The sequence below is a fragment of the Pseudoliparis swirei genome, chromosome 17 (genome assembly GCF_029220125.1).
Source record: "Pseudoliparis swirei isolate HS2019 ecotype Mariana Trench chromosome 17, NWPU_hadal_v1, whole genome shotgun sequence".
Lineage (NCBI taxonomy): Eukaryota > Metazoa > Chordata > Actinopteri > Perciformes > Liparidae > Pseudoliparis > Pseudoliparis swirei.
In genome coordinates this window covers 20,553,602-20,581,386 of record NC_079404.1, presented here as the reverse complement: position 1 = coordinate 20,581,386, position 27,785 = coordinate 20,553,602, and the positions used below count along the sequence as shown (strand labels likewise).

Below are 27,785 nucleotides of genomic sequence, written 5' to 3'. Positions count from 1 at the left end.
CATCAAGACAAAGTTATTCATTTTTAAATACAGAAGAGGGCATGTCTTATACCTGATCTATCGATCTAATAGAGAGTTTCTGTCTTCATCAAGATCAGTAAAAGAAGGATGTTTGATGGAAACATGAGATTATGTTTTTTTTTTATGTGACTGATGGCATTTTTCTGTCTTCAGTGGCATAACATTTTAAATTGATGCAGTAAACTTCAGATACAAACAGGCTTGTCTTGAACCCAAATAATTCCTGGAATAACAACTGGCAATGTTGCCCGTTTTCCCATCACATGTTTACTAAAATGACATTTAAACCATAATTACAAGTCAAGGACTAAACAGACTTTTAACAACAGTTGGCACAGTGTACAGGACTGTGGTCAACCTTTTATCATCATCATCATCTCACCAGATAAATTGCGATGGACGAGTTAACAAGACAGATGGACTTCTCAGGAGGCCTGTCGGAAGAAAAGGGTGAGATTTCAGAATTTATTCCTGATGTTTTTTAAGGAATCACCATGTAAACACGAGTTACGAACACTTGTTCACACTTGTAGCTGTAGATATGCAAATAATATGGGTTTTATCATGCAGAGTTTTAGCGATACATGCCACTGAAATGTCTCCGGCAACACAAACGTAATAAGAAACATGTATTTCCCCAAAAACAAAGTAGAACTTTATGTGGCAAGAGCTGTAAACATATGTCTTCTCATTTTAAAGCTTAATGACAGATAAGAATACCATACTTCACACTTATTTTTCTTGGGTGATGCTTTTGTCTCTTGGGGGCTTACTATCTCTAACATCAAGGCATGCCTTCCCTGGTGTCGGTTTCCATTTCTGTTTCTCGCTATCAGTCATCCTCCGGTGTTTTCCTCCAGTCGTCATAACTCAAAGTTAAAGGGAAGCTCATCTCGGCCTGATGACTTTTGACACGGTGAAGGGTGGCGAAGCCGAGGAGCGCCTGATTATATGTTTGATGCAAACTGAGAAGAACATGTAATCAGCCACCCGGTCGTCCTCATGTTTTTCCTCTTCTTTTATACGTCCCTTTAAAAAGAAAGTTGAGTTTGTATCATTTACACTCCAAACAAGTGCTTTACAGAAGAGTGAAAGGACGGAGTGGAAAAAGAAGAGATAAACAAGATAGTGTGGTTTGGACACACATGCGTCTACGTAGTTGGAAGATAAGAAAAAAGCCAAAATAAGTTTCAAGATGTTTTTTTAATGCGCTGATTTAGCATCTCCGGGACTTTGTTGGAGGTTTTTTCAAAGTCGAGGAGCAACGGCATCAATCAGCATGACCTTTAGTTTCGAACCTTGACTCGGACACACACAAAAGTCCCAAAAAGTGTGAAACACGAGGAGGACGACGACAGGAGCGATGAGGCAGCGTGAAACTGAAATGGAATTTACATTTTTTGTTGCTGTTTAAATTCGACAGGCTGCAGCTGGAGAACAAGATGCCTCTGAGTGGAGGGTGTTATATTGGTATTAATTAGAAACATACATATTTTAATTCGAGAAAGGAAAGAGAAGTACTGATTTAGATTTGGTTTCACAGCACTTGCAGTTTTCAACAAACTGTATTTAAAGAATTGCTCACGCTCTCTTGATATTTAGCAAAGAGTTTACACACACACACACGTTCACAACATGCAATGACAAAATTGGGTTGAAGGTTCATTATTTCCCTTAAAAATAGTCGTAAGCCATTTGGGTACAAAGAACCAATTACTTCATGGAGATGATTTAGCTGTTATTATAAACTTTATCTCATGTCAACAATTAAACGATCCCAAGGACAACTGAGCAAACTCTATCTGCAGACGAAGGCCGTTAGATCCGTCTGGAAGCTCAAGAACAAAGTGTAAAAATCACAGCTGTGTCCCTCCCAGAAAAGGCTGATATGTAAGATATACTTTTATGTTTGTGTATTGTATACAATCAACAAAAACCTTAACTAGAACTAAAACTATACACATTTACACATGATTACTCTCAACATTCAGGAATGTTGGAGGCACTTTGTAATAGGATACCTGTTATAACGAGTTTATAAGCTGAAACTAAGGGCTTCAGTTAGTTAGCACATCAATTATGGTACTGCGTTATTAAACAAACCTCGTAAGTGTGCAGGTTGTGGAGAATCGCTCTGGCTGGGGAGTCATTAATAGTCAAGTTATTACTGAAAAGTTATGAATGTTTAACTTTCTAATAGACCATTAAGTGTAATAAGGGTTCTTATTATAATGCTAATAATAATCTACCGAGCATGTACTTGTAACATCAACCATCTTATTAATGACCTATAACTGATATTAAGCATTCTGATTAAATTATTCGCTATCTTTGAATAAAGCCGTTAGTTTTTAGATTGAAACATAAACTGTATTACAAAGTGCTACTGGAAGTTTTTTTACGAAAGCGCCACACTGTTGATAAAACCGTCAACACTGGATCGATCAAAGTCACATGATTTATACTCTGGAATCGTAAACATCAACACCGTGCCGGTCACTCAATATTCAGAACTTATAGGGAAAGGTATAACTCTCAGGATAACGCAGTAACCATCGTCTTTGTTTTCCGTGTGCTCAGTTGTGAGAGAAACTGTAATCTCCACCTCCAGACTGACTTCTCTCCCACCAAGTGAGTGTCTCTTTTTTTTCCTATGCTTCCTTAAATTCTAAACTAAACGCATAATACAATAATTATAGCCGAGCCGCTCTAAAGGAAGTGCCCGATGAGTAACAGCTCCTTCTTGTTTTGCCGTGTGTCTTCTCGTTGCTAGAGGGAACAAGCGGATCAAATCACAGGAATATGTCCAGCAGTGCTGGAGGGCTGGGCTTGGAGAAGAATGTCTTAACCCAGAACAGCAGCCGAACTTATTTTTCTTCATGTGAGAGCAAATTTCCACTCATGATCCAAAATTGGGAAGTTGTGGGTTTGTCTTCAAAAAAGGTTTTGAGATGTTAAATGCTGTATTTTGAAACCGCAGTAGATGAGAAGTCCTGATTTGGATTCTATTTTATATCACTTGCAGTTTTTAAGAACTTCTCTACATGTATTAGACTGCAGGTTATTTCTTTACAAAAATGTATGAACAGCTTAAAAAGTATACTACTTTATTATTGATTAAACTACCCAACAGAATACCTGTGCACAATTAGAGCTGACACAGTAATACACCTGTTAATGATCAAAAAGTCCAAATCATTTCAGAATAATTGGGACTGTTATGATGATCAGCTTTCGAAAAAAACAAAAAACAAAAACAGTCCAGCCTGTCAAATCTGAGGATTTGTAGATTTCCCCTCTTTATTATTATTATTGTTATTATTATTATTATTATTATTATTATTATTATTATTATGATGCATACAGTCATTATTTTTGCCTCATGGCAATTCCTCTGCAAATCAATCAAGTTTGTAAATGTTTCCACAGAACTCCAACTCCAGCATTTCTGTTAATGTATACACTAAGTTTAATGCACAATACATTATACTCTCATGATATACTGTGTTTTGTATGAAGATCTTAATTCTTACCTGCAGCTCTTTGTAAATATAGTGCAGTGAAAGCTAGTTGTTCTTAAATGTAGTGGAATAGAAGGAAGTAATAGAAGTAAGTAGAAGTCTGTGAGTAGAAGTGAGTAATAATAGCATCAAAATAGGCATAATATCAATTACGAGTGAGTAAAATTATTTCCACGTCACTGAAAAGTGACTCAGAAATATTCCTGCTTGTGTGGACATGATCCAGTTTCAGGAAATCAAAAATAACCTGCACGCCTCATCCCCCCCCAGCTTCTGTAGGTGTGAACACCAGCAGCTTCAGCTCCTCCTCAGGAGTTTACGTCGGAGGAGACTCCTCAGGAGGTGATGGAGGGGGAGTCTTCATAGACGGAGATGGGTTCAGAAGTACAGGAGGAGGACGAGGCGGCGGAGGACGAGGCATCGGAGGAGGCAGTGGAGGAGGAAGCAGTGGAGGTGGAGGAGGCGGCGGAGGAGGTGGAGGAGGGGGAGGAGGAGGAGTAGGAACAGGAGGAAGCATCGGAGGAGGAAGCGTAGCAGGAGGCATCGGGGGAGGGAGCAGAGGGGGCGGCAGTTATCTCGTGAGCTCGGTGTCAAAGGTCAGGTCCAGCTCGTCGGGCGGTGCCAGGAGAACGCAGACTGCTGGCTCAGCAGGAGGCCTGTCTCCAGTTTTCCGGGAGAGGAAGAACGTATCCAGCCGCTCAGGAGGTTATGACGGTGAGGTCCTGTTAATATTCAAAGTTGGCATCAAGCAGAGCCTGAAAAAGAAGCTCAAAAAGTTAAGGAAATGGTCATTCAAAACGGTTTTCTTTTTTAGGAAGTTCCAGTGGCAATTCCTCTCCAGAGTTTCCACGCAAAGATTATGGAATCTATTGTAAGTGAGAGTGACAGCTCTATGTGATATATATATATATATATATTTATATACATATATATATCTATATATATTTATATATATATCTATATATATATTTATATATATATTTATATATATCTATATATCTATATATATACATTTATATATCTATATACTGTATATCTATATATATATATATCTATATATATAGATATATATCTATATATATATATATATATATATATATATATATGTTGTGATCACACAATATTTGTTCAGGTTTGTCCTCACGTGTCTGTGTGTGTGTTTATTTTTTTCCCAGGCTCCAGCGCCACAAGAGGGAGGAGTGAAAGCAGAGGTACTCAATAACTGACCCCCCCCCCCCCCCTCCATCTCTTCATTATGTCTGTACGATCTGACTCCGAATTGTCCAAGCTTTCCTTTCTTATGAAATCAGGATTTCATTTTCCATTTTGCGTGTGTGATTTTCTCTCCAGAGAGCGAGATCAGAGCCAGACTACAAAGCGCCTCTCCTTCCGCCAGCAGATGTAAGACCACTTGAAACACATTCATTCATTTGCTGCTGCTTATGTAATTCCTCACGAAGCAACAAAGCATTTGCATTTGAGTGTGTCCATTCAAAGTAGCACACGGATAGTGAAAGAGCTTCTTTATCCTGCAGAGTCCATTCAGAGCAGGATGTTTTTTTAAAATTCCGATGCTGTCAAATGCTTTGGCCCAGCATAGGACATTCCTCCTCTTTCACCTCTGACATGCATGTTTATGGCCATAAAATTCCAATTAGCAAAACACGTGCAGTTCCCCCAGACACAGAGTGTGCAGTACATCAGCAAAAAGAAACGCGTGAGATTCAAACACCGAGGATCACGGTCACTGTGTTTGCATTGTGTTGGGAAGAAGTGAAGGCAGATTTGTGGTGGCAACAATGGCACACATGAGTCACTGTTTGCAGCACCACCCTTCTCAAGGAGGGCAGTGGGCAGGCCTTCAGACGCTGGTCGCTCCCCCTGCTGGCCAAAAGGCAGAACTGCAGTCATTTCATTTGCTTTTTTTTTAACAGTGAGTCATTCTGTGGCAACTTAACCTTCCTCAACACAACCAGGTTTCGGATTACTATCGTGCATATTATGCAGTGGTTGGAAGAAGTACATCATTACATTTACTTGAGTAGAAATAGCAATCCAACAGCATGGAATGGAATCGGTACTGAAGGCCGACCCGAGTACACCGTTGAGGAACTTTTACTTTTTATTTCATGTTACTTCTTCACCACATTTCAGGGGGAAATGTCCTTTTTACTCCATTACATTTAGCAGATTCCAGCCCAGAGTCTATTGAAACTGTTTAAGCGGCTTGCCACTAGACCCACGCAACGGATCCCAGTCCTGTCATCAAGCACAGCCACACAGACTTTCAAAGAGAGAGCAGCTAGTAACCCGACCCAGAGCACCACCATATACATAAAAGTCCTGCGTTAAAACGTTGTAGCCTACTCAAGAAAACAGGTTGGTTATAACTGCTCACATATACTGAAGTATTGACGATAAAAATCCAGATTATGAATGACCACTTTTGAAGTATTATATTCTTTCATATGTAGATTTTAGACTATATTAATATTTGAATGCACTCTCTTGCCATATAGAGGAAGATAACTCCACAGCTAAGTAAGCCAGTGTGGAAGATAGTGACTAGCCTTTGCTCAAACTAAAGCTCAGTTTATATATTGATTTAGTTTAGCTATTTAAATGAAGCAGTAACGACATCCAATCATAATTGAGGAAAAGGAAACTACTTTAAACTGTGCTAAAGCAAACTAGCTTAGAAGATCTCAGCAAATGCCATTCAAGCTTTGGACTCTTACTTCTTCATACTTACTTATATCTTACTTCCATATATATACTGTATATATATATAATATATATATATATAATATATATAATTTATATATATATATGGGATATGTCCAGTATGTATATAAGAGATACATCTAATTTATATATGGACTGTAAGTGAGCAAAATAAAGTTTATTTCGTAAAAAAAGAAAGAACATGTAATCTGTTGAGAGATACTTAGTTTTTTCCCCAAAGATTAGCCAGAGGCAGAGTGCAGTAGGCAATCTGTATATCTGTATTCAGACCCTATTGAAACAAAAGCACAACAGACTTTGTGACACGTTTTGCTGTCGAGCCTGAAAAAATATGAAATCTTTTTTTGTCCATCTCAGGGACGGAGCTCGACGACGTGAAGAAGCTGCTGAAGGGACGCTCCTGCAGCGTCAGTCCCACCCGCTGCTCCATCACCCTGCCTGTCCCGAAAAAGGCCAGCGTGGAAACCAAGACGGCCTCCGTGGCCTCTCAGTCGGGTAAATACCGTCACCAGAGTCGCACACGTGCACATGCTCGACATGCACAGACGCCGTGTCTCCCTCCTACACATGTGTGGTTTAAAATGGCCTCACATGTGTTAGCATTATATCTCATGGAATCCTGGGAAAACTTCTCTGATGCACAGATAAAATGCAATATCTTCTCTCTCATTTTGTATGGAGGACTTAAAATGACTTAAGTATAAATAAATAAATAAATAAATGCATGAATAAATACAAGAATACATGCTTAAATAAATGTATAAATAAATACAGGAATAAATCAATAAATGCTTAAATAAATGTATACATGAATAAATAAATACAAGAATAAATGTATAAATAAAGAAATTAATAAATATAAGTTATATTTCTACATTTCTGTATTTCTTCATTTATTTATATCTCTATTTATGTGTCCACACGTATTTCTTCATTTATTTATGTGTGACATTTATGTGTCCGTGTATTCAAATGAGCTCATTATTATTTAATGATGTCCTGTTGATTTATAACTTATATTTATTCATTCCTGTATTTAATTATTTATTTATACATTCATTCCTGTATTTAATTATTTATTTATACATTTATTTAAGCATTTATTTATTTATTTATACATTTATTTAAGCATTTATTTATTTATTCCTATATATATTCATGCATTTATTTATTTATACTTAAGTCATTTTGAGTCCTCCATAATTTTGGACAACATACAAGGAATATATAAAAAACGTTGGTTAAACACACTTTGCACTGTGTTTTCTTTCCTGCAGGTTCAACTTCATTTGGCCCTGGTGTGAGATCAGCTGGGTTCCAAACCATCGACACATCAGGCTTTTATGATACCGGCCTGACATCTGGGCAGTTTGATACTGGTGTCAAATTGGGCCATTGTGATGTTGGTCTGAAATCAGGGCAGTATGACACTGGTGTCAGATCAGCCCAGTACGACACTGGTGTCAGATCAGGCCAGTATGACACGTTGGACGCAACGCTTCCTACTTTATCTTGGTCCACCTCCACCTTGCCCTCCGCCTCCACCACGGTGGTCGCTGGCAACACCAGCACCTACCAGTCTGGCAACAACAACATGTCGGTAGGATCGGCGCCGCTCTGCCTCACCTCGCCCTCGTCCCTGTCGGGTGAGAACAAACGTCCCCTGAACGTGACCTGGAATGTTGTGGTGACTGTTTTTCTCTGCTATGTTATGCACTTTATATGGATTTAGCTACACATGAATATAAAAAATGAGCAAACACTTATTTATGGTTTGTTTTATGGTCATTACCTTCGCATTGAAAATGCGGAAGGTTATGTTTTGATCGCCGTGTATTTATTTATTTATTTATTTGTATGCGTGTTATTCGCATAACTCAAAAAGTATTAAACCGAATTGCATGCAATTTGGTGGGATGATTGGTTATTATCCGGGGACCATTTGATTAGATTTTGGGATCGATTGGGTCAAAGGTCATGGTCAAGGTCATGAAAAGGTGAACATCTTCTTTTTACCATAGCGCGGCCAATTTATATCCAATTGACATGCAAATAATGCCAAAATGTTCATAATTCAATGCCCAATCTTGTGATATGCGAAGGTATGCGCTCTACCGAGTGTCCATTCTAGTTCATCCATTTATTTGTATGTCCATGTATAGTTTTTTTTCTTCATTTTTATAACCCTTATTTATTCAGGGAGTTTTCATTGAGAGCATTCTCCATAGTTGGAAGCTGCCCATATAACACAGTTGTATCTGCTGGTCACTGAACATAAGCAACACCTTATCTTCTCCAATACTATTCATTTTTACAGTCACATTTGTTTACATCTTCTTTTTTTAAGATTTATTTTTTATTAACAACATTTTTTTTACAGGATATTTGTAGTGAAATAGCATTTACAGTTTGTTATGCTGAAAATATTATTTTACAAAAAGAAAATACACAAATGTATAACCTTGTCGAAAACACTACACAAGGATGATGTTTTTATTATTATTTTTTACATAAGATGAAAACAAGGAGAAAAAAAAACAAGACAAAACAAAACAAAAACATTACACAAACTTTTCCCTGTATCGGTTTTCTTCCTGTTTTGTGAATATTCATGTGCAACCTCTGTGTGTGTGTGTGTGTGTTACTTTTTGTTATTAAATCATATCAAACCTTGCATTTGTGTTTACAGTTTACGGCTTTCAGAATAATCTGGCTCCCACTTCTCCCAGTGTGCTCACAACCAGTGGAAGCAACACACTCCCTTCTCCTGGAGGTACGGCAGCATGTTCTGAAGATGTCTTCTATGTCTTACATCCGACATGTTTGTAACCTTGGTAACACTTTGTAATAACTGCACGCTATGAAGCATTAGTTAAGGATGAGTAAACACTTAATTTATCATTTATAAAGCATCCTTCGACACGTTATACATGACGGATTCACCATTTGTAAATTCATTATTATAAAATGCTTAGCGTGCAGTTATTATGAAGTATTACTGTTTATTTTGGTTCCTTTCTGTTATATTTGGTCAGGTTAGAGGCAGCAGGGGCTTAAAACAGTCTCTCTCCTGTCCTATGGCTCGGAAATACTTTACCAAATCTTTGTGCGTCTGTATTTACAGGTTACGGCGTTCAGAAGAACTTGTCAAATGGCGGGGGTTTCATCGGCTCTGGAATCTCTACAAGTAAGTCTGAAAATCGTTTTGATACAATATGAAATATGTTTTATCGCCGTCAAAAACAATTCACAAACCTAAATGATTCCGGACTGTCTGTTGTTGTCGTCAGCCACTCGATCCCACACTGATGATTCATACAAGAAAGACAAGTTCCTGATGTCTGACAAGGAGAACTTTCCAGCCAAGAGGGATACAGAAATGCTCATAACGGCCAAAGACACCGGGAAGCAGTTCAGCAGCGGCTGCTTCCCGATGGGAGGAGGTGAGTCGGCTGCTGACCGCCCCCTTCCGGAGAAACACTTGATGGGTTTCTCCACTCTTCGTTGACCCACTTTCTCCACATCCACAGCAGATTATAAAGCATATATAAATACTTAGTGGCTGGTAACAAAGAAGAAGCATGAACAACCTGATCTGAATATGAATAGAAATGTTTCTACTGTTAGATTTTATAGATAATTTAAATCAGAACAGGATCTAAAGCACTGTCACTATTAATAGTATGTATTTGTTGTGTTGGGGTCTTTACTATCGATTCTCTTCCGTCTTTCTTCCTCTTTTAAATTGAAGATATTTTCTTGAACACATACTTACTTATTTTCGTTGTATTGCTATTAAGTCCTTGTGTCTCTTTGTTGGTAAAGCCCTCTCTGTGTTTTGAATACTCGGATTATAACACATTGTTTATTACTATTGTGTGTTCTCTCAGTCTTAACCCTCCTGTTATCTTTCGGGTCAATTTGACCCCATTCAATGTTTAATGTCGGTGTTCTTTGGGGTCAATTTGACCCCAGGCTGTTTTTCACTGTGTCAAACAAATAAGAAATATCAACTTTTTTATATATTTAAAGGGCTATTTAGGTAGTCAACAAACAAACATGAAGTACCTCACACTTAAACTTGGGAAACAATATTAATTCTAATAATTTTCTGGAGGTTTTAATTGCTGGGGTCAAACTGACCCCGAGGGTAAAATATGTCAGTAAATGTAAAGGTAACAGGTTAAACAGCTGTGTTTGTTTAGGTTCTGCTTGTTAAACACAATAAATACAATAAAAGTAATATTTTATTGTATTTACATTGAATCCAATCCAATAATATAAACAATGGTGTTTCTCATTTTCCAGGGTCGATATCAGGAGATTCGATGAAGAAAGAGAAGCTCGCTTCAAGCTACACGGAGACAATGCCACTCAAGTCAGAGACAGGCAACTCTTACTGTGAGTAGTTAATCAAAACATCTAAAAAACTAAAATGCTTTGATTGGAGAAATAGACAAGTGATGTTTTTTTGTAATTCTTCATCAGATGGATCATCTGGAGTTGTAATGAAAGACAAAGCCACCTATGCAGGTATTTATTTTACAACACATATGTTGTTATTTACATTGATGATGATTTTTGAACGTGAGGATTTTACGCTCCGTCCTTCAGAGATTCACAAGGATGACGGCATCTTCGGAGGAGGTGGAGGACTATGCTGCTGCTCCGACGCCTGTTGCGCTTGGTGGAAATGGCTGCTGGGTCTTCTCCTCCTCTCCCTGCTCCTGCTTGGACTCCTGTTTGGCCTCATTGCACTGGGTAAGGCTGACTTTTACAAAATGTCCTTTAAAGATAAGACCGTAGGAGTCATATGATATGATATGATATGATATGATATTCCTTTATTCGTCCCACAGTGGGGAAATTTCAAAAATCACAGCAGCGGTGCACCTCAGAGCATCAATGAAAATAAATAGAAAACACAAAACAAAATACTAAAAACTAAATACTAATACTAATACTAAATATACAGGGGGGGAAAAATAAAGTAAAGTGCTGAGTTTGCCAGGGAGCAGCTCCAGAAATGGTTGCTTGATGATTGAGGTGTAGCTTTAATTGAGGCCCAAACCTGTTGAGCGGGTTCTGAGGGGTATCTAGTAAAGGGATGTGATGATAGATCGTGCACAGTAGGCATACAGACTATATTTGTGTTGTTACAACAATACACAACTGAAGCTGAAAGGAGTAACGTTTAACTGATCTGTAGCAGGTTGAATGTAGATCCAAAAGTATTTTTTTGATTATTTATTTTTCAGTGACATACATCAATATACTGCATTATGTTGATTATTAATTGATTAGTCGCAGTTTAATGAACTTGTGAGTTAAATCTGAACATACAGACATGATGCACACTACTGGACTTCATGATCATGATGTCCATAGCAAATAAATGTCCACAAATCTGCTTCGAAATCCGAAATCTACTACAGAACTTGCCGGAGAATGATGTGTTTCTTCAGAATGGATGTGATCCAGTGATGGTTATCTGTAAATCAATGCATTGCACACTGCAGCTGATACTAGCTAATTCTGCATAATTGTCAATGGTGCTAATTTGCCGAAATGTTAACAAATATAGGCAACAATATGGAGCTCAGGTTTTAGCCCACAGCTTGGTAACTGACTTGTGTGACTATTTTAATGCTGTTTTAATAGTAACAATAAGTGTATTGCACAATTGTATGGATGAATGAAACACAAACTGCTTTCCATCAAAGTGAATGCCAAAAAATAATTCATGCATAAAATAAGAGCGATTGTTAAGCAGTCAACCGCCAATTTTCGGAAGTCGAAGCGATAGAAAGGCTTCTCCCGCGTATACGTTCATAACCTGCGGAAAACACTATGGTGTATTAAATACAGATTGATAATATTATCTTATCTCTCCCTCCACAAGTGGTCCTTGTGTGTTTATCTTCTCAAATGTTGACGTCTCTATCTCAGCTGAAGACGTGAGAAAGCTGAAGAATCGAGTGGCTACGCTGGAGGCCGAGTCCTCGGTGACTGCTGCTCGTACCGGCCGGCTGTCAGGCTCTTCCAATGACCTCAACTTCTATGGGGCCACTGGAGCTGGAGCTGGAGGTGTAGCAGGAGGTGTAGCAGGAGCTGGAGCTGGAGCTGTAGCTGGAGGTGTAGCTGGAGCTGGAGGTGTAGCAGGAGCAGGAGCTGGAGGTGGAGGTACCGCCCACACTGACAACACGCTGCATCTTGACGCCGGAGGTGGAGGTGGAAGCTCGGGCTCCAAAACAAGAATCGTGATTGCTGGCGCTGGCGGCGGCGCCGGCGCTGGACACGGAGTTGACGTCATCTTCGGGGGTGGTTCTGCTGGCGCCAATGGGGCTGTGGCCACCGGGGCCAATGCTGGTGGAGGGGCCGGTACCAGTGGCAGTGCCAGCAGAAGCGTCAGTACCGGTACCAGTTTCAGTGGCAGTGCTGGCGGCACTGGTCTCGGGACCGGAGTGAGCGGAGGACACGTCGACGCTACTTCTCTTCAGATGACGATCCGGCAGATGTTAAGAACTGAAATGCAGTCGCAGTCATACAGAGGTACTGCACATATATATATATATATACATATATATAAATGTATATATACCTATATACATATATCGGCGACATGAATACACATACACACACACACACGCCCTGCATTTAAGTTCAACTGTTGTTTTCTATCTCAGCTTTCCTAGCATCGTCAGTGCAGGGAGATCGAGGAATGCCTGGACCTAAAGGTGACATTTAAATATGTATTTTTTTTGGTATTTACTTTTTTTTTAAAGAACTGTATTAACATGAGAGTATTTGTTATTCTTTTCAGGGGACTCTGGAACTAAAGGTCAGGAAGAAAATCATTTACTGTGACTGTAATTCTGTTGGTCTGTTGCATTCTTGATGTCAGCTACTCTTCACCGTCATCATCATCAAATGTATGTTTTATTTATCACAGGAGATTCTGGTTTCGCTGGACTTCCAGGTGAGCAATGATGACTAATATTTTTCATTGAATCTCAACCAGCATTTTGCTATTTCTTCGAACTTTTCGCGCGACATCCTAATGCAATTTGACTGATTTTGACCTTTGACCTCAGGTGCTCCGGGTGGAATGGGACATGCAGGCCCTGAAGGTCCAAAAGGACAGAAAGGGAACCTCGGTACAGCAAACGCTTCAGTTAAAACTACATCATGCATCAAGTACGCTGCCGAGCTCATTAATAGTGAGGCATTTAATCTGCGTGTACGATGTCTCATCAGGTGATCACGGGGTGGATGGCGCTCCAGGCGTCAGGGGTCGCGAGGGCCCGTCCGGCCCCAGAGGCGAGGTCGGACCTTCAGGCTTTGGAACGAAAGGTGAAAGAGGTAAGGCTCAGATTCCCAGCAGCACCAGAGCGTTTGTGTGTATTAGAGATTACAAATCAGGCGACTGTGGGTCCGTGGGTCCGTCTTTCGATCAGGGGGTTGGAGGTTCGATCCCCGCCCTAGTCGATGTGTCCTTGAGCAAGACACTTAACCCTGAGTTGCTCCCTGTAGCTGCGTCTACGGTGTATGAATGTAACAGGATTAGTAACGGTAAATCACTTCGGATTAAAGCGTCAGCTAAATGACATGTAATGTACAAAATCACATCTAGCTTCTCTTGATAATGTCACGTTTGTTTCATGCAGGTACCGCCGGGGAGGCCGGGTCTGTCGGCCCGACCGGACCCAAAGGTGAGCTCATTGAACAGTTTTCATTCTCACTCACAAGAACATCTAATTGTGTGTGATGTTGTTTTTTTCTTTGCTTTATTTCCTTTCTCAATGAAATCATATGATCCTGCTGATCAGGATTTAAACGAATGCACATTCATGCACACGCACACACCGATGGTAAAGCCAGAGAAATGCCGGCTTTAGAATCTTGCCCAAGGACGCTTTGACCTTTGACTGGTCAGTCGGGGGGGCGCCGATCTTTCAAAAAGAGGAAGACCCGCTATACTTCTGTGGCACAGCCGCCCACAGTGTGGTATATTGCGTAATAGTTTTGGAATACAGTGAAACGCCAATAGAAAACAAATGAAATATAAAAAGAATTTAGAGGTAGAAACATCATTTTAAATATAATAAATACATAATAATAATAAATAATAATTTATTATAATGAATAATAAAAAAACTAACCAATTTGAGGAATGGCAAATAGAATGACTATACTTCCACATATAAATATATTGTCTAGTGGTTATAGGAACAAGTAAGTTGGGATTTTCTCTACATAAAAAAATATATTTTTATTTTAAATCAATTGTGTGTTTTTACTTAAAAAAACTTTTGTTGTTGCTTCATTGTGTATGAATGCCAAACGGCACCAGGTGGCAACAAAGAGCCGGCTGGTGAATAAAGCCTAAATATTGTTTTTGCTAAAAAGTAAACAAGACTAGACCCATACAGCAATTAAGAATTAAAATGACCCAACTTATAAATTCTAGTTTTCTATCTTTATCTACAGTATTTCAAATATAAAAATTGTTGATGGAGTTCTTACGGCAACACCATGAACAATAAAACTATATCATCAAATTATTTAAGTCTAAAAAAAGGAGTGATTTCTTTGCATTTTTGAGGATAATTAGGTATTTATAAAACCTTTATTCCAATGTTAGCTCCACATAAGTAATTAATGTTCTCATTCAACATTGCTTTTCCTTTCTAATAATTATTCATCTCTGATCTCAAGGTGCGACTGGAGTTCATGGATCTTCTGGGGCACCAGGTCAGTGTCATGTCGAGCATTACAGAGCCTCCAGAAACACCGGCTGAGTTTGATCTGATGGACCAAATGAAACTAGTGTTAGCAGCGTCTTGATTTACGCCTGACATCTGACATGTTTTATGAAACATCAACTAGGTCTTCAGGGTTTCCGTGGCGAGGCAGGACCACCTGGGCATAACGGTAGGTCACAAGGACTTCGTACACTCATCACTACTACATTAGACACACTATAATGTTACTCACAGTCCCTCTTGTCTCTCAGGGGACAGAGGGCTGCCTGGAATCCAAGGACTTAAAGGTGTGTTGTAACGACATCAGTTTTTCATAGCGCTTGTTGGGTCGGTGCATTTTCCTAACTGTATTGTAATGGTTGTGTGTGTCTTAGGGGACACTGGTGACACGGGTCTCAGAGGTGTGAAAGGTCGGTATCCCTTTGTGAATCAGTCTGTGGAATCAGCATGTTAGACTCTCTGTGCAGTTCTCGACAACAGGTGTCTTGCTCCTCAGGTGAACGAGGTCTCCAAGGGTCAGCAGGAGAGACAGGACCCAAAGGGTCAATAGGTGAGTCACAGGAGCTCCAGATAATCAATAATGATCATGAATTGTCAGACACTCAAAATATAGAATTGTGCTGAGCTTAGCACACAGAATAGAAGCATGGGGACACACCAGCACCTCTAAAGTTCATCAATTAACACGTCATATGTGGCGACCTGACAATTAGTTTTTTTATGTTGGGTTGCGTGACGACTATTTCTTGGCTGGATGCCCAGAAACTGCTCAAAATGTTGAGCTATTTCTTTAATATGGCCTAATTATGATGAATGTAACAAAATATTCACCCTTACAAAAATATTGAAAAATGGGATGTAATCAATCTCATTTAGTCTTTTTTTCATTTTATTCATTAGTTATTTAAACATTTGAGAGACATTTAGTGAACCTGATAGCTCACTTATTATTGGCCTGTGAACACACCAAGACCGACTTCAACGTGGCAGTTACAAGAATATTAAATAACATAATCATCCAAGGGGCAGCAGAGAGGAGTCTTCCTCTAAAGATAGATACACAGATGAAATAATAATAATACATAAATAAAGGGTTAATATAAAAATACAAATACAAATAATAATAAAGATAAAATACAACTTTATTTTTCCTGAGAAAAAGGTGCAGGGGCAATACAAAGAATTATACAAAGTGTACATTTAAATGTAAACATAATTATATAATATCAAACTTATATTATCTTAATTTAAGACACTGTTACAACTAAATGAAGGTAACTAATAGATTGACATTGAATATCATTGTTTTTTTCTCCTTTTTATGTTGTCAGGGTTCCCTGGAGTTGATGGATTGAAAGGATCAAGAGGTACATTTGTCATTATACAAGCATATATATATATATTTATATTTATATATATATATATGAGTGTGTGTTTGAACATCATTTTGATATGCACAAAGAGTTTATTTTAAAGAATTAAAAATATCAATCAAAAGTGTCATTTTTGACCGTCAGGTGACCAAGGATCTGCTGGGCCACCTGGACTCAGAGGTCCTTCTGGGCCTCCTGGAGATGATGCAATTTCAGGTAAACTGAGCCAGAAGCCACTCTCATGAAACTGGGTCTTCAGCTATATCAACAATACATTACTAGATGATATGGTACCATATATATTCATACCATCTGTCCCTCCCTGTAGGAACCCACAGGCTTCAAGGACCACCAGGTACGACTCTACGATCGATTCCTCAGTTTCTTATTGATTATGTGGCACTGTGATGTTGATACTCTCAACACTCAACTGATCTTGTTTCTTGATTTTAGGGATACCAGGGAACCCAGGAAGACCCGGCGCTAAAGGTACATCTACCGTTAACTCCCGCTCTGCTGCAACGTCTTCTGCAGAAAGGGCCTGCTGACTAAATACGTCATATACTATCAATTCTTCATCGTCTGATGCTCCATGTTTCTTTGTCTGTTTCAGGTGACGCAGGTGAACCAGGAAGAATCACCAATGCAGGTAACGGATCATGCTGACAGATTATATTTGAACATACTATTGATGATTGAGGATATCTAACTATCACTTTATTGTATTTTCCAGGTGGCTCCACAACTTACGCCATCGCGGGACCACTCGGGCCTCCTGGTCCTTCCGGTTCTGCAGGTCTTCCAGGATTACCAGGTGTGACTCTTGGCAGCTGGGAATCCGTTTTTTTGTTTGTTGGCATTGTGCATTTTAGCCCTGACATACAGCATCAGTCGTAACAATACTTTGTGATTTACCTCCTCAGGTTCCGTTGGCCCTGCTGGTGGGCCTGGCCAACCTGGTAGGTCACTGCAGATTTGTCTCGTAAAGGAAGCTTTTTAGATCGGACATGTAGCCTCGTGAATGCTGCATTGTTTGTTTTCACAGGTGTTAAAGGTGACAGAGGGTATAGGGGGGAGCAGGGAGAAGACGGAATAACAGTGAGGACATCGGAAACTCTCAACTCAAGTGAGTACTTTTTTTATTTTTTTAATGGTTTTCATGAAGCCTCTTAGTCACAGGTGTCCAACACAAGGCAGACAACATCATTTGATGTGGCCCCTGATGGCTTGAAAGACACACGATCACCTTTTCTTGAAGAAATTTAAGAAAAATATCCTGTGCTTTTATTTTGAAGGTTTCAAATGAAATAGATTTATGTTATAATGTTCGAGAAATGTTCTTATGTTCAATATTTCTACACTCAAATAAACAATAATCAAATGCAAAGAGCGTTATTTCACAATATGTTGGGCAGTAGTTTATACAGTGTTCAGTTACAACCGGCCCTTTAAGAGGAGCCATGACGCTGATGTGGCCCGCGGTGAAAATGAGTTTGACTCCTCTGCTCTAAAGGTGGGAAATTACCTGCCGCATCTGTCGTGTCACATTATCTGCTGGATACAAAAAAAAAGTGACGACTATGTCACTTTTTAGAGAAAAATAAAAAACACAAACTTGTTCTTACAAGTGAATCTAGTTTGCTCCACTCGGGTGTCGCGATGCTACAGCTTCACTTGGTCTGGTAGGACCAGCAGCTTACACACCGGGGGAGGAAGTATTCAGATCCTTTACTTCAGTAAAAGTAAAAAATATCACGCTGTAAAAATACATTCAAAATCTCACTTAAGTAAAAGCATCTCAGTGTAATCAGTACTTAAAGTATTAAAACTAAATGTAAACGTGTGAGGAAATTATTACTCTGATTGTTATATTACAATATATCCCAAGATTATTATTACTCATACATTAACGTTTAATAAGCATCATTTGAATTCTGTAGTTGGTTGAAGTAGAACTCATCTTTTAAACATTGACGATTGATTATTTCTCATTGTGGGTTAATCTGCTGATTATTTTATTTATTAATCTATTGATTCTTTGGTTCATAAGAGCCTCAGCTAAATGACATGTAATGTAATATAATGTAATATAATATAATATAATGTTGTGTAATTTAATATAATATAATATAATATAATGTAATGTTATGTAATGTAATATAATATAATGTAATATAATGTAATGTAATATAATATAATATAATGTAATGTAATATAATATAATATAATGTAATGTTATGTAATGTAATATAATATAATATAATGTAATGTAATATAATATAATGTAATATAATATAATATAATGTAATGTAATGCACTACGATGCTGCAGTCGTGATTCTCCTGTAGTTGTAACCTGTGGCCACAGGGGGCGCTGTTCAGCAGAAGTTACATCGGGCAAGGTGTGTATCTCTCTACAGTAAAACTGTTCATTCCTTAAAGCCCGTGTGTGTGTTTCTGCTTCAGGGCAGTTCAGTGCCAGTGGAGGGTCAGGACAACCGGGCCCACCCGGCCCACCGGGCCAACCTGGACGTCCAGGTAAATAAAACACCACATGCTTTGTTGCAGCATTGTCAATGATCGAGTGACCGACTGACCGCGGCGGTGTTGTGATGCTCTGGACGTTGTCGCCGTGTTCTCATCAGGAGATTCAAGACAAGGACCACCGGGACCGGCTGGACCCACAGGTCCTCCAGGCAAGTATTTAAGAAGCTCATTAAATCATCCGCCGTTTCAAACATGGACGCTGAGGCATGACGTGAATCTCATCCATTATTGATGTCAAACGTTATTCTCGTTTCTTTTTAAGGTTATGGAAGATCAGGACCGAAAGGAGACAAGGGAGACGCAGGCTTTGCCTCCAGCTCTGGTGGGATGCTTCATCTAAACTTGTTGGTTCCGCTCATCATTAGCAGTAACAGAAACTGTTTTTTTTAACGCTGCTCTTCTTACAGGAACTTTCCAAACTGGACCACCGGGACCACCGGGGCCTTTTGGGCCTAAAGGATCAGCAGGTGATCAGCTGTTCAGACCTCATACCGTTAGCTTCATTTAACCCTCCTGTTACCTTCACATTTACTAACATATTTTACCCTCGGGGTCAATTTGACCCCAGCAATTAAAACCTCCAGAAAATTATTAGAATTAATATTGTTTCCCAAGTTTAAGTGTGAGGTACTATATGTTTGTTTGTTGACTACCTAAATAGCCCTTTAAATATATAAAAAAGTTGATATTTCTTATATGTTTGACACTGAAAAACAGCCTGGGGTCAAATTGACCCCAAAGAACACCGACATTAAACATTGAATGGGGTCAAGTTGACCCTAAAGGTAACAGGAGGGTTAAAGAAACATATCCTCGTTTAGTGTGAGTCACTCCATCATCGTAACATCTCCATCGTCATTTTAGGTACTCTCGGACCAAGAGGTTACCAAGGTAACCGTCTCGCATTATTTCTTGTACAGTACTGCCGACTGTGAAGTAACAACACAGATGGTGTTAGCCTCACTGTGGTCAAATACTTCCCATGGATTAATTTGCTTGAATACAAAATAAATAACCTCACAAGAAATAACATCATGCGTGTCTCAGGTGAACCGGGCCAGGCGGGCGTGCCGGGTTCACCCGGAAGACCAGGAAGCACCGAGAGAGGAGGTCAGCATCCAAACACACACACACACACACACACACACACACACACACACACACACACACACACCATTAGACTCACATTAGAAAGCCACACTTTCAACTTTCACGGCGTGACGCACACCTGTGGATTTATGTCCTCGTCACAGTGTCGTCTTACGGAGGAAGAAACAGTGTCCCTGGACCGCCGGGTCCACCGGGAAATCCTGGACTTCCTGGCCCACAAGGTTTTAAAGGTACCGGCACATCACAACCTGTGAATGCCGTCCGTGTTTTTATCGTCTGTATTCCAGAGCAAAGTGTGCGTCGCATGCCGGAAAAACAATAAATGCTTTTGTTGTTTCTCTTTCTCAGGGGACACTGGGGCCCCTGGTGGTTCTGGCTCTTCAAGAGGTAGAGGAACTCATCGTGGCATGAATGACATCATGAATAGTTCCCAGGGGCTTTATTTGTTTATACGCTACCGTTCAAAAGTTTGGGGTCACTTAGGAATGTCTTTATTTTTCAAAGAAAAGCACTGTTTTTTCAATAAAGATAACATTAATCAAAAATACACACTATACATTGTTAATGTGGTAAATGACTATTCTAGGTGGAAACGTCTGGTTTCTAATGAAATATCTCCATAGGTGTATAGAGGCCCATTTCCATCAACTATCACTCCAGTGTTCTAATGGTACATTGTGTTTGCTAATCGCCTTAGAAGACTAATATCTGATTAGAAAACCCTTGTGCAATTATGTTAGCACAGCTGAAAACAGTTATGCTGGTGATATAAGCTAAACAACTGGCCTTCCTTTGAGCTTGAAGTTTGAAGAACAAAATTAATACTTCAAATATTAATCATTATTTCTAACCTTGTCAATGTCTTGACTATATTTTCGATTCAATTTTCAATTCATTTGACAAATAAAAGTGAGTTTTCATGGAAGACACAAAATTGTCTGGATGACCCCAAACTTTTGAACGGTAGTGTATGTCCTTCAGGGTTTTTTACTCTCTTTTTCTGTCCTCAGGCTCCGTCTCAGTCTCCTCGGGCCCTCCCGGCCCCGCGGGTCCTCCTGGTCCTCCAGGCGTGCCCGGCTCCCACACTTCATCCAGTGAGATGCATCAATACGTCAACGACTATCTGAGTAAGAGTGTTTCTGCAGCGAGGTCCCAGGCTCCCCGGCTGTCAGGGGGGACTTCACAGGTGTTATTGGTTCTGTGCAGGTAGAAGCAGACACTCTAATATCCCCGGACCTGCAGGTCCACCTGGGCCCCCGGGACTTCCCGCAACCTTTTCAGGCTCTATGGATGACATCTCCACTCGTATCATTTCATATATACAACGTAAGCCTGCCCTTCTCCACAGGATGTATGTTACTTAAAAGGCATTTGGAGGGATGTTTACATATGGGGCTCTAATTACAGCAGATTAGGGGCCCCCAGTAACTCTGTTCTGCAATTTCAGGTTCTGGCTCAGGCCTCAGCAGTGGTGGTCAGGGTCCTCCAGGACCACCTGGCCCACCTGGACCTAGTTATGGCTCTGGCTCTGCGGCCATGACGGTCAGCGGTCTCATCAATTTGCTTCAGAGTAAGTACAATATATAATTTAGCTGAGTCGAGAGGTATCAAATCCACATTTTCTCCCCACTGCACTCAACTGTCTCTGAATCTGAATCTCCAGCTGAACCATGTCTCTCTGTTGTCTAGGAGAAGATGTGAGGAGGTATCTGTTGGGACCACCAGGGCCACCAGGATCACAGGGACCACCGGGCCAATCAGGAGGAAGTTCAAGCAGTTACAACGTCGAGGAGATATCCGCTTACGTCTTCAAAATCATGAACGGTAAGCACAGGTCGCACTAACGGAAAGACAATAACCCCGGAAGTGATACCTGCACTTAACCCTCCTGTTACCTTTGGGGTCAATTTGACCCAATTCAATTTTTGACGTCTCTAAAAAAATGATTGACATCATTTTTTTTGCTTCGTATTTCATGACTTTTCCTAATTTATTGGGGAAAACTGGGAAAACACAAAATACACGTGATGATATGTTTTCAATGTCTTGTACACAACTTGTACGCATCGGTGTTCTTTGGGGTCAATTTGACCTCAGACTGTTTTTCACTGTGTAAAACATATAAGAAATATAAACTTTTGTATTTATTTAAAGGGATATTTAGGTAGTCAACAAACAAACACAAAGTACCTGACACTTAAACTTGGGAAACAATATAAATTCTAAGAATTTTCTGGAGGTTTAAATTGCTGGGGTCAAATTGCCCCCAAGGGTAAAAGATGTTAGTAAATTTGAAGGTAACAGGAGGGTTCATCTATTAGTCAGCGGGTCAATCAATCAAATGGCTTTTATTGGCATTTCCAGACAAAGGGATTTCTAGAGGTCTGCCCGGCCCACCCGGTCCTGCTGGGCCTTCTGGTTCCGGGGGTTCTGGCTACACTACCGCTACGATTGACTACTCCGCACTGATGAGAAGTAAGTCATCGTGTATTTTTCATCGGCAAACGCCATCTTGTTAAAGTCATCTTTTAAACTCGTCGTATCTTCCTTTACTTAGACCCCGACTTCCGCTCTTGGATCAACTCCGCCGTACAACACGGTCCTCCGGGTCCTCCGGGGCAAAGTGGCCCTCCTGGTCCTCAGGGCCCGTCAGGAGTCTCCACTTCGCTCGGGTCGCAAGGTCGCGGCTACAGCTTGGAGGAGATTCAGCGTTACCTGCAGAGTGAGTCTCACGCGAGCGATGGCTTAAGTCCTGAGGCGACACCTCGAGCTTTAGATTCACATAGCAAGGTCATTTAGAGGTGATGTTGAATTATACAACGATGAAAACCCAAAACATGTTGAATCCATTACATCTAATGGGTTTTACTTATTAATAATAATAATAATAATGTATACTAATTTACGCTCATCCTACAACTAAAGCTATTACACTGTATACAGTACAGTCCAAAGGGTAATAATGTTTACATTATATGTATATATATATATACATATATACATATAATGTAAACATTATTACCCTGTATTATGCTGTAATTTAAATTGAGGGTATGAATAATATAGATATATATATATATATATACACATATAATGTAAACATTATTACCCTGTATTATGCTGTAATTTAAATTGAGGGTATGAATAATATATATATATATATATTATATATACATATAATGTAAACATTCTAACCCTGTATTATGCTGTAATTTAAATTGAGGGTATGAATAATATATATATATATATATTATATATACATATAATGTAAACATTCTTACCCTGTATTATGCTGTAATTTAAATTGAGGGTATGAATAATATATATATATATATATTATTCATTCCCTCAATTTAAATTACAGCATCAATTACACTGAGAGAAAAGAAAATATGACAATAACATAATTAATTTAAATGTATTGTAAACAATAACCAAAGGCAGGATGTTTGTGTTTGCAAATGCATTTTCATTTGGTGTTTTTGACTATTTCCGGCGTGTTATAAACAATGAATTGGGCCCAATAAATCCCAATAGATACCATCCATACAAAACATTACATTCATCTTCCTCTTCAACAGTTTTCTACACATCATTATTCTTAGTCATGAACATTCCAAGAGAAATATCAACTATTACAAATACAGAATATAACATTACAAACAATCTGCACGCTTTCCTCTTAACCCATCAGTGGGTTCAAATGTTGAATATCCATTTATAAATATAAGCATACGAGAAGTGTGCTCTGTTGCACCTTTAACCTGACCCAACGGTGACGTCACGCTGCACTGACACCCTGGGGTGAACCGCTGGAGGACAGCAAACAATTGGTTTTAACGACGTGTTAAGTTGCTCTTTAATGAATGTAATACAGCTCAGCAGCCCCGCATTCAAGCATACGAGTAAAATGAACTTATAGATGTGTCCAGTCAACTTTGTGGTGGATTGACATTCCTGATTTAGTCGTCTACAATCATTGAGGTTGCACATATAAGAATGACCATAACGCTGACTCGGCTCTTTCTCAGGTGCTGGTTTCAGAGGTGTTCCCGGCTCTCCTGGTCCTCAGGGACCACAGGGGCCACAGGGTCCAACAGGCAGCGCACACTTTTCCCACAATGCACACTTCCCTCGGGAGAGTATCCGCACTGAAATTCAAGAGTACCTGACCAGTAAGCTCCTCAACGTTCCCACGCAGACAGGTTCAAAGACGCGTGAGCAGAGGGCGGATTACGACGGTGAACTTTATCTTTCAAGGTGACGGTGTTCGTCGCTCCATCGTCGGAACTCCGGGGCCTCCGGGACCGAGGGGTCAGAAGGGAGATCGCGGCGAGTCGGGTTACATCCAGAGCCACGCGCAGAGCCAGAGCTACTCTCAGGGTGACTCTCAATTCGGCTCCGAGCGCAGGGATATCGACAGCGTCGCCATAAAGGTTACGGACTACATCAAGAGTGAGTCGACCCCAAACACTTATTATCATCTCGCCTTTATTTATAGTGCAGCATGGAAAGAAATATTCAGTTCCCATAATGCTTCGGGGATGTTGCACATTCTGAGGGCGTCGTCATCTCAAATCTTGTTGTTGTTGTGTATTTTATTCAGTCAATCATTGCAATACAATACAATATTATTCTATATAATATATAAACCAGAAAGACAGAAAAGGTATAGGTAGAAGCAAAAAATGCGTATATATTAATTATTATGATCGAATAAATCAGAACATTTATATAAAATAAAGAAAAATAATAAAGAAAATAAAAAATGATATATATATATACAGGACTGTCTCAGAAAATTAGAATATTGTGATAAAGTTCTTTATTTTCTGTAATGCAATTAAAAAAACAAAAATGTCATGCATTCTGGATTCATTACAAATCAACTGAAATATTGCAAGCCTTTTATTCTTTTAATATTGCTGATTATGGTTTACAGCTTAAGAAAACTCTAAAATCCTATCTCATAAAATTTGAATATTTCCTCAGACCAAGTAAAAAAAAAGATTTATAACAGCAAAACAAAATCAAACATTTGAAAATGTGTTTCCAGGTGTTTCGAGTTAATTAGACGATTCAAGTGATTTGTTTAATACCCTACTAGTATACTTTTTCATGATATTCTAATATTTAGAAATAGGATATTTGAGTTTTCTTAAGCTGTAAGCCATAATCAGCAATATTAAAAGAATAAAAGGCTTGCAATATTTCAGTTGATTTGTAATGAATCCAGAATGCATTACATTTTTGTTTTTTTAATTGCATTACAGAAAATAAAGAACTTTATCACAATATTCTAATTTTCTGAGACAGTCCTGTATACATATTCCATATGCATACGTTTCAATCACACTTATAACCCTCAAGAATTGTTTTATAAATGATCCTTTTGAAAAATAAGTCCAATGTCACCAATTAACGGCCATAGATTTATATATCAAAGAAAAAGACACTCCTGAACTTGCCCGAGAGTTATCATGTTTTTGAATTTGTATTTAGTATTCAAGACATCTCGTCTGTGCATCTTTGAGTAAAGTGCAAACATTAGAACTGCTCATAACTAATTATTGCTCATTTCACTAAATCTAACTTATGTCAGCTAAAAGCAGAGCTCAAATTATTGACCGACGCTCTCAATTTTGTCTGAGGGAGTCAGACTTCTGATTCAAGTGATGGGTCAGAGTACACCTTCCTCCTCTGGCCAACAGTGAAGACGAGTGTCCCTTAAGTCCTGTGATGTACCGCCCCTCCTCTAGATCAAGGCCTGCTGCAGGGCTATCTGGTTGAGGGTGCTCCTTGGAGGGGGAGCGTGAGAGCGGTTCAAGGGCCCCCTGGTCCACCTGGCCCCGCCGGACCCGCCGGTCAGAGCCGCGTCATCGGTTCCTACGGCAACGTCACAGCCGACCTCATGGAGTTCTTCAGAAGTGAGGATACAGAGTTGATGATGACATAGCGCAACGAGTATGACTCATCAGGGTTCTGACACATTTTGACCAATGGATTTCCAAGACTTTTCCATGACTTTAAACCAAATTTCCATGACCAAACTGAAATCTCAGTATAAACATGAAAACTGTAGAAAATGTTGCGTATTGAGAGCGTACGCCGGCTTATATTTTGAGCGTCTTTCTTTAAAAAATATATTAATTATTTCAAACTCGGCGTAAATGAACACGTGATTTTAACAAATTTCCAGGACTTTTCCAAAACTTTGATGATTTAAGTTTTTTCCATGACTTTTCCAGGCCTGGAAATGACCATTATAAAAGTCCATGACTTTTCCAGGTTTTCCACGACCGTACGAACCCTGACTCATGTAAGTGTCGTGAAGCAATGTTGCTTCATCACAACTGACTCTGCGCTCCTTCGTCCCACCCAGCGTACGGCACCACCCCCGGCCCTCTAGGAGCCCCCGGACTAAGGGGTGACCAAGGGCATCCTGGACCCAGAGGAGAAAAGGGTACGTCCGAACAGAGCTCCATGAAACTAAACTTATTTCCCAGAGTTCTGTTTGCGCGACAGAGACGAGCAAATCGGACATTTTTTTCTTCTTCTTGCAGGCGATCCCGGGCGGCCAGGTTTACCGGGCATCCCCGGATCCTACTCTCTCCAAATTCCACACAGAGTACAGAAGAGGGACGCAGGTAACTTCAGTCAAATATTGTTAAACCACATCAAAAAAATGTCCAGCGTCTCAAATGTCTAACGGCATTTCTTCTTCCTTCCCAGAAGAGAAAATTGTCGGTCGTCGCCATCGCCGCCACGCCGCCGTCGGCTAAACATTCTACTGGGTCGAGTCCGATTTATTTCTAGTTTTTTTTTGGTGTTGAACCGTAGCTTTTTATTGTTGCTGGCTGTTAAAAACAAATCACAAGACAATTTGAGAGAATAAAAATGGCCGAAGACGCAATACGGCTCTTTAAAACTGCTTCGTGGAGGCTTCGATTTAGCTGCTGGGCAGTGTCTTTGTCATAGACTGTATTTTTAAATGTGGGTGTATAAGGTTTACTTTTCTTAGCTCGCAATCAACTTTTCCACGGGCAGCTTTGTTTAAGAGAATATCTTTTTAGGCAATAAGTAGCCGAGTAGTGTAATAATGGCACTTTGCATCTTTTCCCACTGCTCGTGTGTAACTTGATCTACTGGTGTACCTATTTTTTCTATTCATTGTCTTTTGAGGATTCTATTGTCTTGAGGATTATACAAGTGTTGAACGTTGCATCGAGGTAACCCTTCAATGTTTCATAAATGCCTTCAATATTGCCAAATTAATTAATATAAATGAAGCCAACCTCCAGCCTGTAAGTTATCCATTCACACATTACAAAACAATTTACATTTGTTAAATATATAAAGGAATGCATCATTACCAGTCAGAGTGAGGGTCATTTGTGCAGCAGGGAGGGGACTTTGGGGACAGTAAATATTGCTGGAGTGAAGACTGATGATTTACTTGAAAGGTTTGTTGGTAAAATAAATATCATTGTTCGCATGGTTGAAAGAAAGATAATCACTAAGAAATTATTGGATTGTATATTTTTGTATGACTGAAATTGATCGATTTTCTTTATACCATTAAGTGTTGAAAAGATTAAATTATAAAATGTTCCCAGATCATGTTTTACATAATGAACTTATTGACATCTGATCAATACATTTGAAAGACACAAAAATAAATGTATTTTTGGACTTGGGAGTCTT

The 27,785-nt window shown here is 39.5% G+C and overlaps 1 protein-coding gene across 1 annotated transcript in view; it reads left to right on the top strand.

Moving 5' to 3' along the window:
• LOC130207086 (collagen alpha-1(XVII) chain-like) overlaps positions 1-27,698 on the top strand; it is a 29,032-nt gene extending 1,334 nt beyond the window's left edge. Inside the window, exons 2-57 of the mRNA XM_056435514.1 lie at positions 407-471; positions 2,602-2,652; positions 2,795-2,902; positions 3,813-4,016; positions 4,104-4,256; positions 4,357-4,413; positions 4,718-4,753; positions 4,893-4,943; positions 6,645-6,782; positions 7,565-7,933; positions 8,977-9,060; positions 9,412-9,474; positions 9,578-9,730; positions 10,596-10,688; positions 10,776-10,820; positions 10,902-11,048; positions 12,237-12,839; positions 12,974-13,024; positions 13,111-13,128; positions 13,240-13,266; positions 13,382-13,444; positions 13,545-13,649; positions 13,955-13,999; positions 15,006-15,041; positions 15,177-15,221; positions 15,304-15,339; positions 15,427-15,462; positions 15,549-15,602; positions 16,384-16,419; positions 16,570-16,641; positions 16,754-16,780; positions 16,879-16,914; positions 17,039-17,074; positions 17,159-17,239; positions 17,349-17,384; positions 17,471-17,551; positions 18,891-18,962; positions 19,070-19,120; positions 19,234-19,293; positions 19,379-19,438; positions 19,836-19,862; positions 20,019-20,081; positions 20,225-20,311; positions 20,430-20,468; positions 21,092-21,208; positions 21,288-21,407; positions 21,529-21,651; positions 21,771-21,905; positions 22,446-22,556; positions 22,639-22,803; positions 24,113-24,256; positions 24,342-24,536; positions 25,841-26,008; positions 26,464-26,544; positions 26,645-26,728; positions 26,814-27,698. Coding sequence (XP_056291489.1) covers positions 417-471; positions 2,602-2,652; positions 2,795-2,902; positions 3,813-4,016; positions 4,104-4,256; positions 4,357-4,413; positions 4,718-4,753; positions 4,893-4,943; positions 6,645-6,782; positions 7,565-7,933; positions 8,977-9,060; positions 9,412-9,474; positions 9,578-9,730; positions 10,596-10,688; positions 10,776-10,820; positions 10,902-11,048; positions 12,237-12,839; positions 12,974-13,024; positions 13,111-13,128; positions 13,240-13,266; positions 13,382-13,444; positions 13,545-13,649; positions 13,955-13,999; positions 15,006-15,041; positions 15,177-15,221; positions 15,304-15,339; positions 15,427-15,462; positions 15,549-15,602; positions 16,384-16,419; positions 16,570-16,641; positions 16,754-16,780; positions 16,879-16,914; positions 17,039-17,074; positions 17,159-17,239; positions 17,349-17,384; positions 17,471-17,551; positions 18,891-18,962; positions 19,070-19,120; positions 19,234-19,293; positions 19,379-19,438; positions 19,836-19,862; positions 20,019-20,081; positions 20,225-20,311; positions 20,430-20,468; positions 21,092-21,208; positions 21,288-21,407; positions 21,529-21,651; positions 21,771-21,905; positions 22,446-22,556; positions 22,639-22,803; positions 24,113-24,256; positions 24,342-24,536; positions 25,841-26,008; positions 26,464-26,544; positions 26,645-26,728; positions 26,814-26,863 — 5,283 coding nt within the window. The 5' untranslated portion in view covers positions 407-416 and the 3' untranslated portion in view covers positions 26,864-27,698. The remainder of the gene's footprint in view (positions 1-406; positions 472-2,601; positions 2,653-2,794; positions 2,903-3,812; positions 4,017-4,103; positions 4,257-4,356; positions 4,414-4,717; positions 4,754-4,892; positions 4,944-6,644; positions 6,783-7,564; positions 7,934-8,976; positions 9,061-9,411; positions 9,475-9,577; positions 9,731-10,595; positions 10,689-10,775; positions 10,821-10,901; positions 11,049-12,236; positions 12,840-12,973; positions 13,025-13,110; positions 13,129-13,239; positions 13,267-13,381; positions 13,445-13,544; positions 13,650-13,954; positions 14,000-15,005; positions 15,042-15,176; positions 15,222-15,303; positions 15,340-15,426; positions 15,463-15,548; positions 15,603-16,383; positions 16,420-16,569; positions 16,642-16,753; positions 16,781-16,878; positions 16,915-17,038; positions 17,075-17,158; positions 17,240-17,348; positions 17,385-17,470; positions 17,552-18,890; positions 18,963-19,069; positions 19,121-19,233; positions 19,294-19,378; positions 19,439-19,835; positions 19,863-20,018; positions 20,082-20,224; positions 20,312-20,429; positions 20,469-21,091; positions 21,209-21,287; positions 21,408-21,528; positions 21,652-21,770; positions 21,906-22,445; positions 22,557-22,638; positions 22,804-24,112; positions 24,257-24,341; positions 24,537-25,840; positions 26,009-26,463; positions 26,545-26,644; positions 26,729-26,813) is intronic.
• Positions 27,699-27,785: the final 87 nt, after the last annotated feature.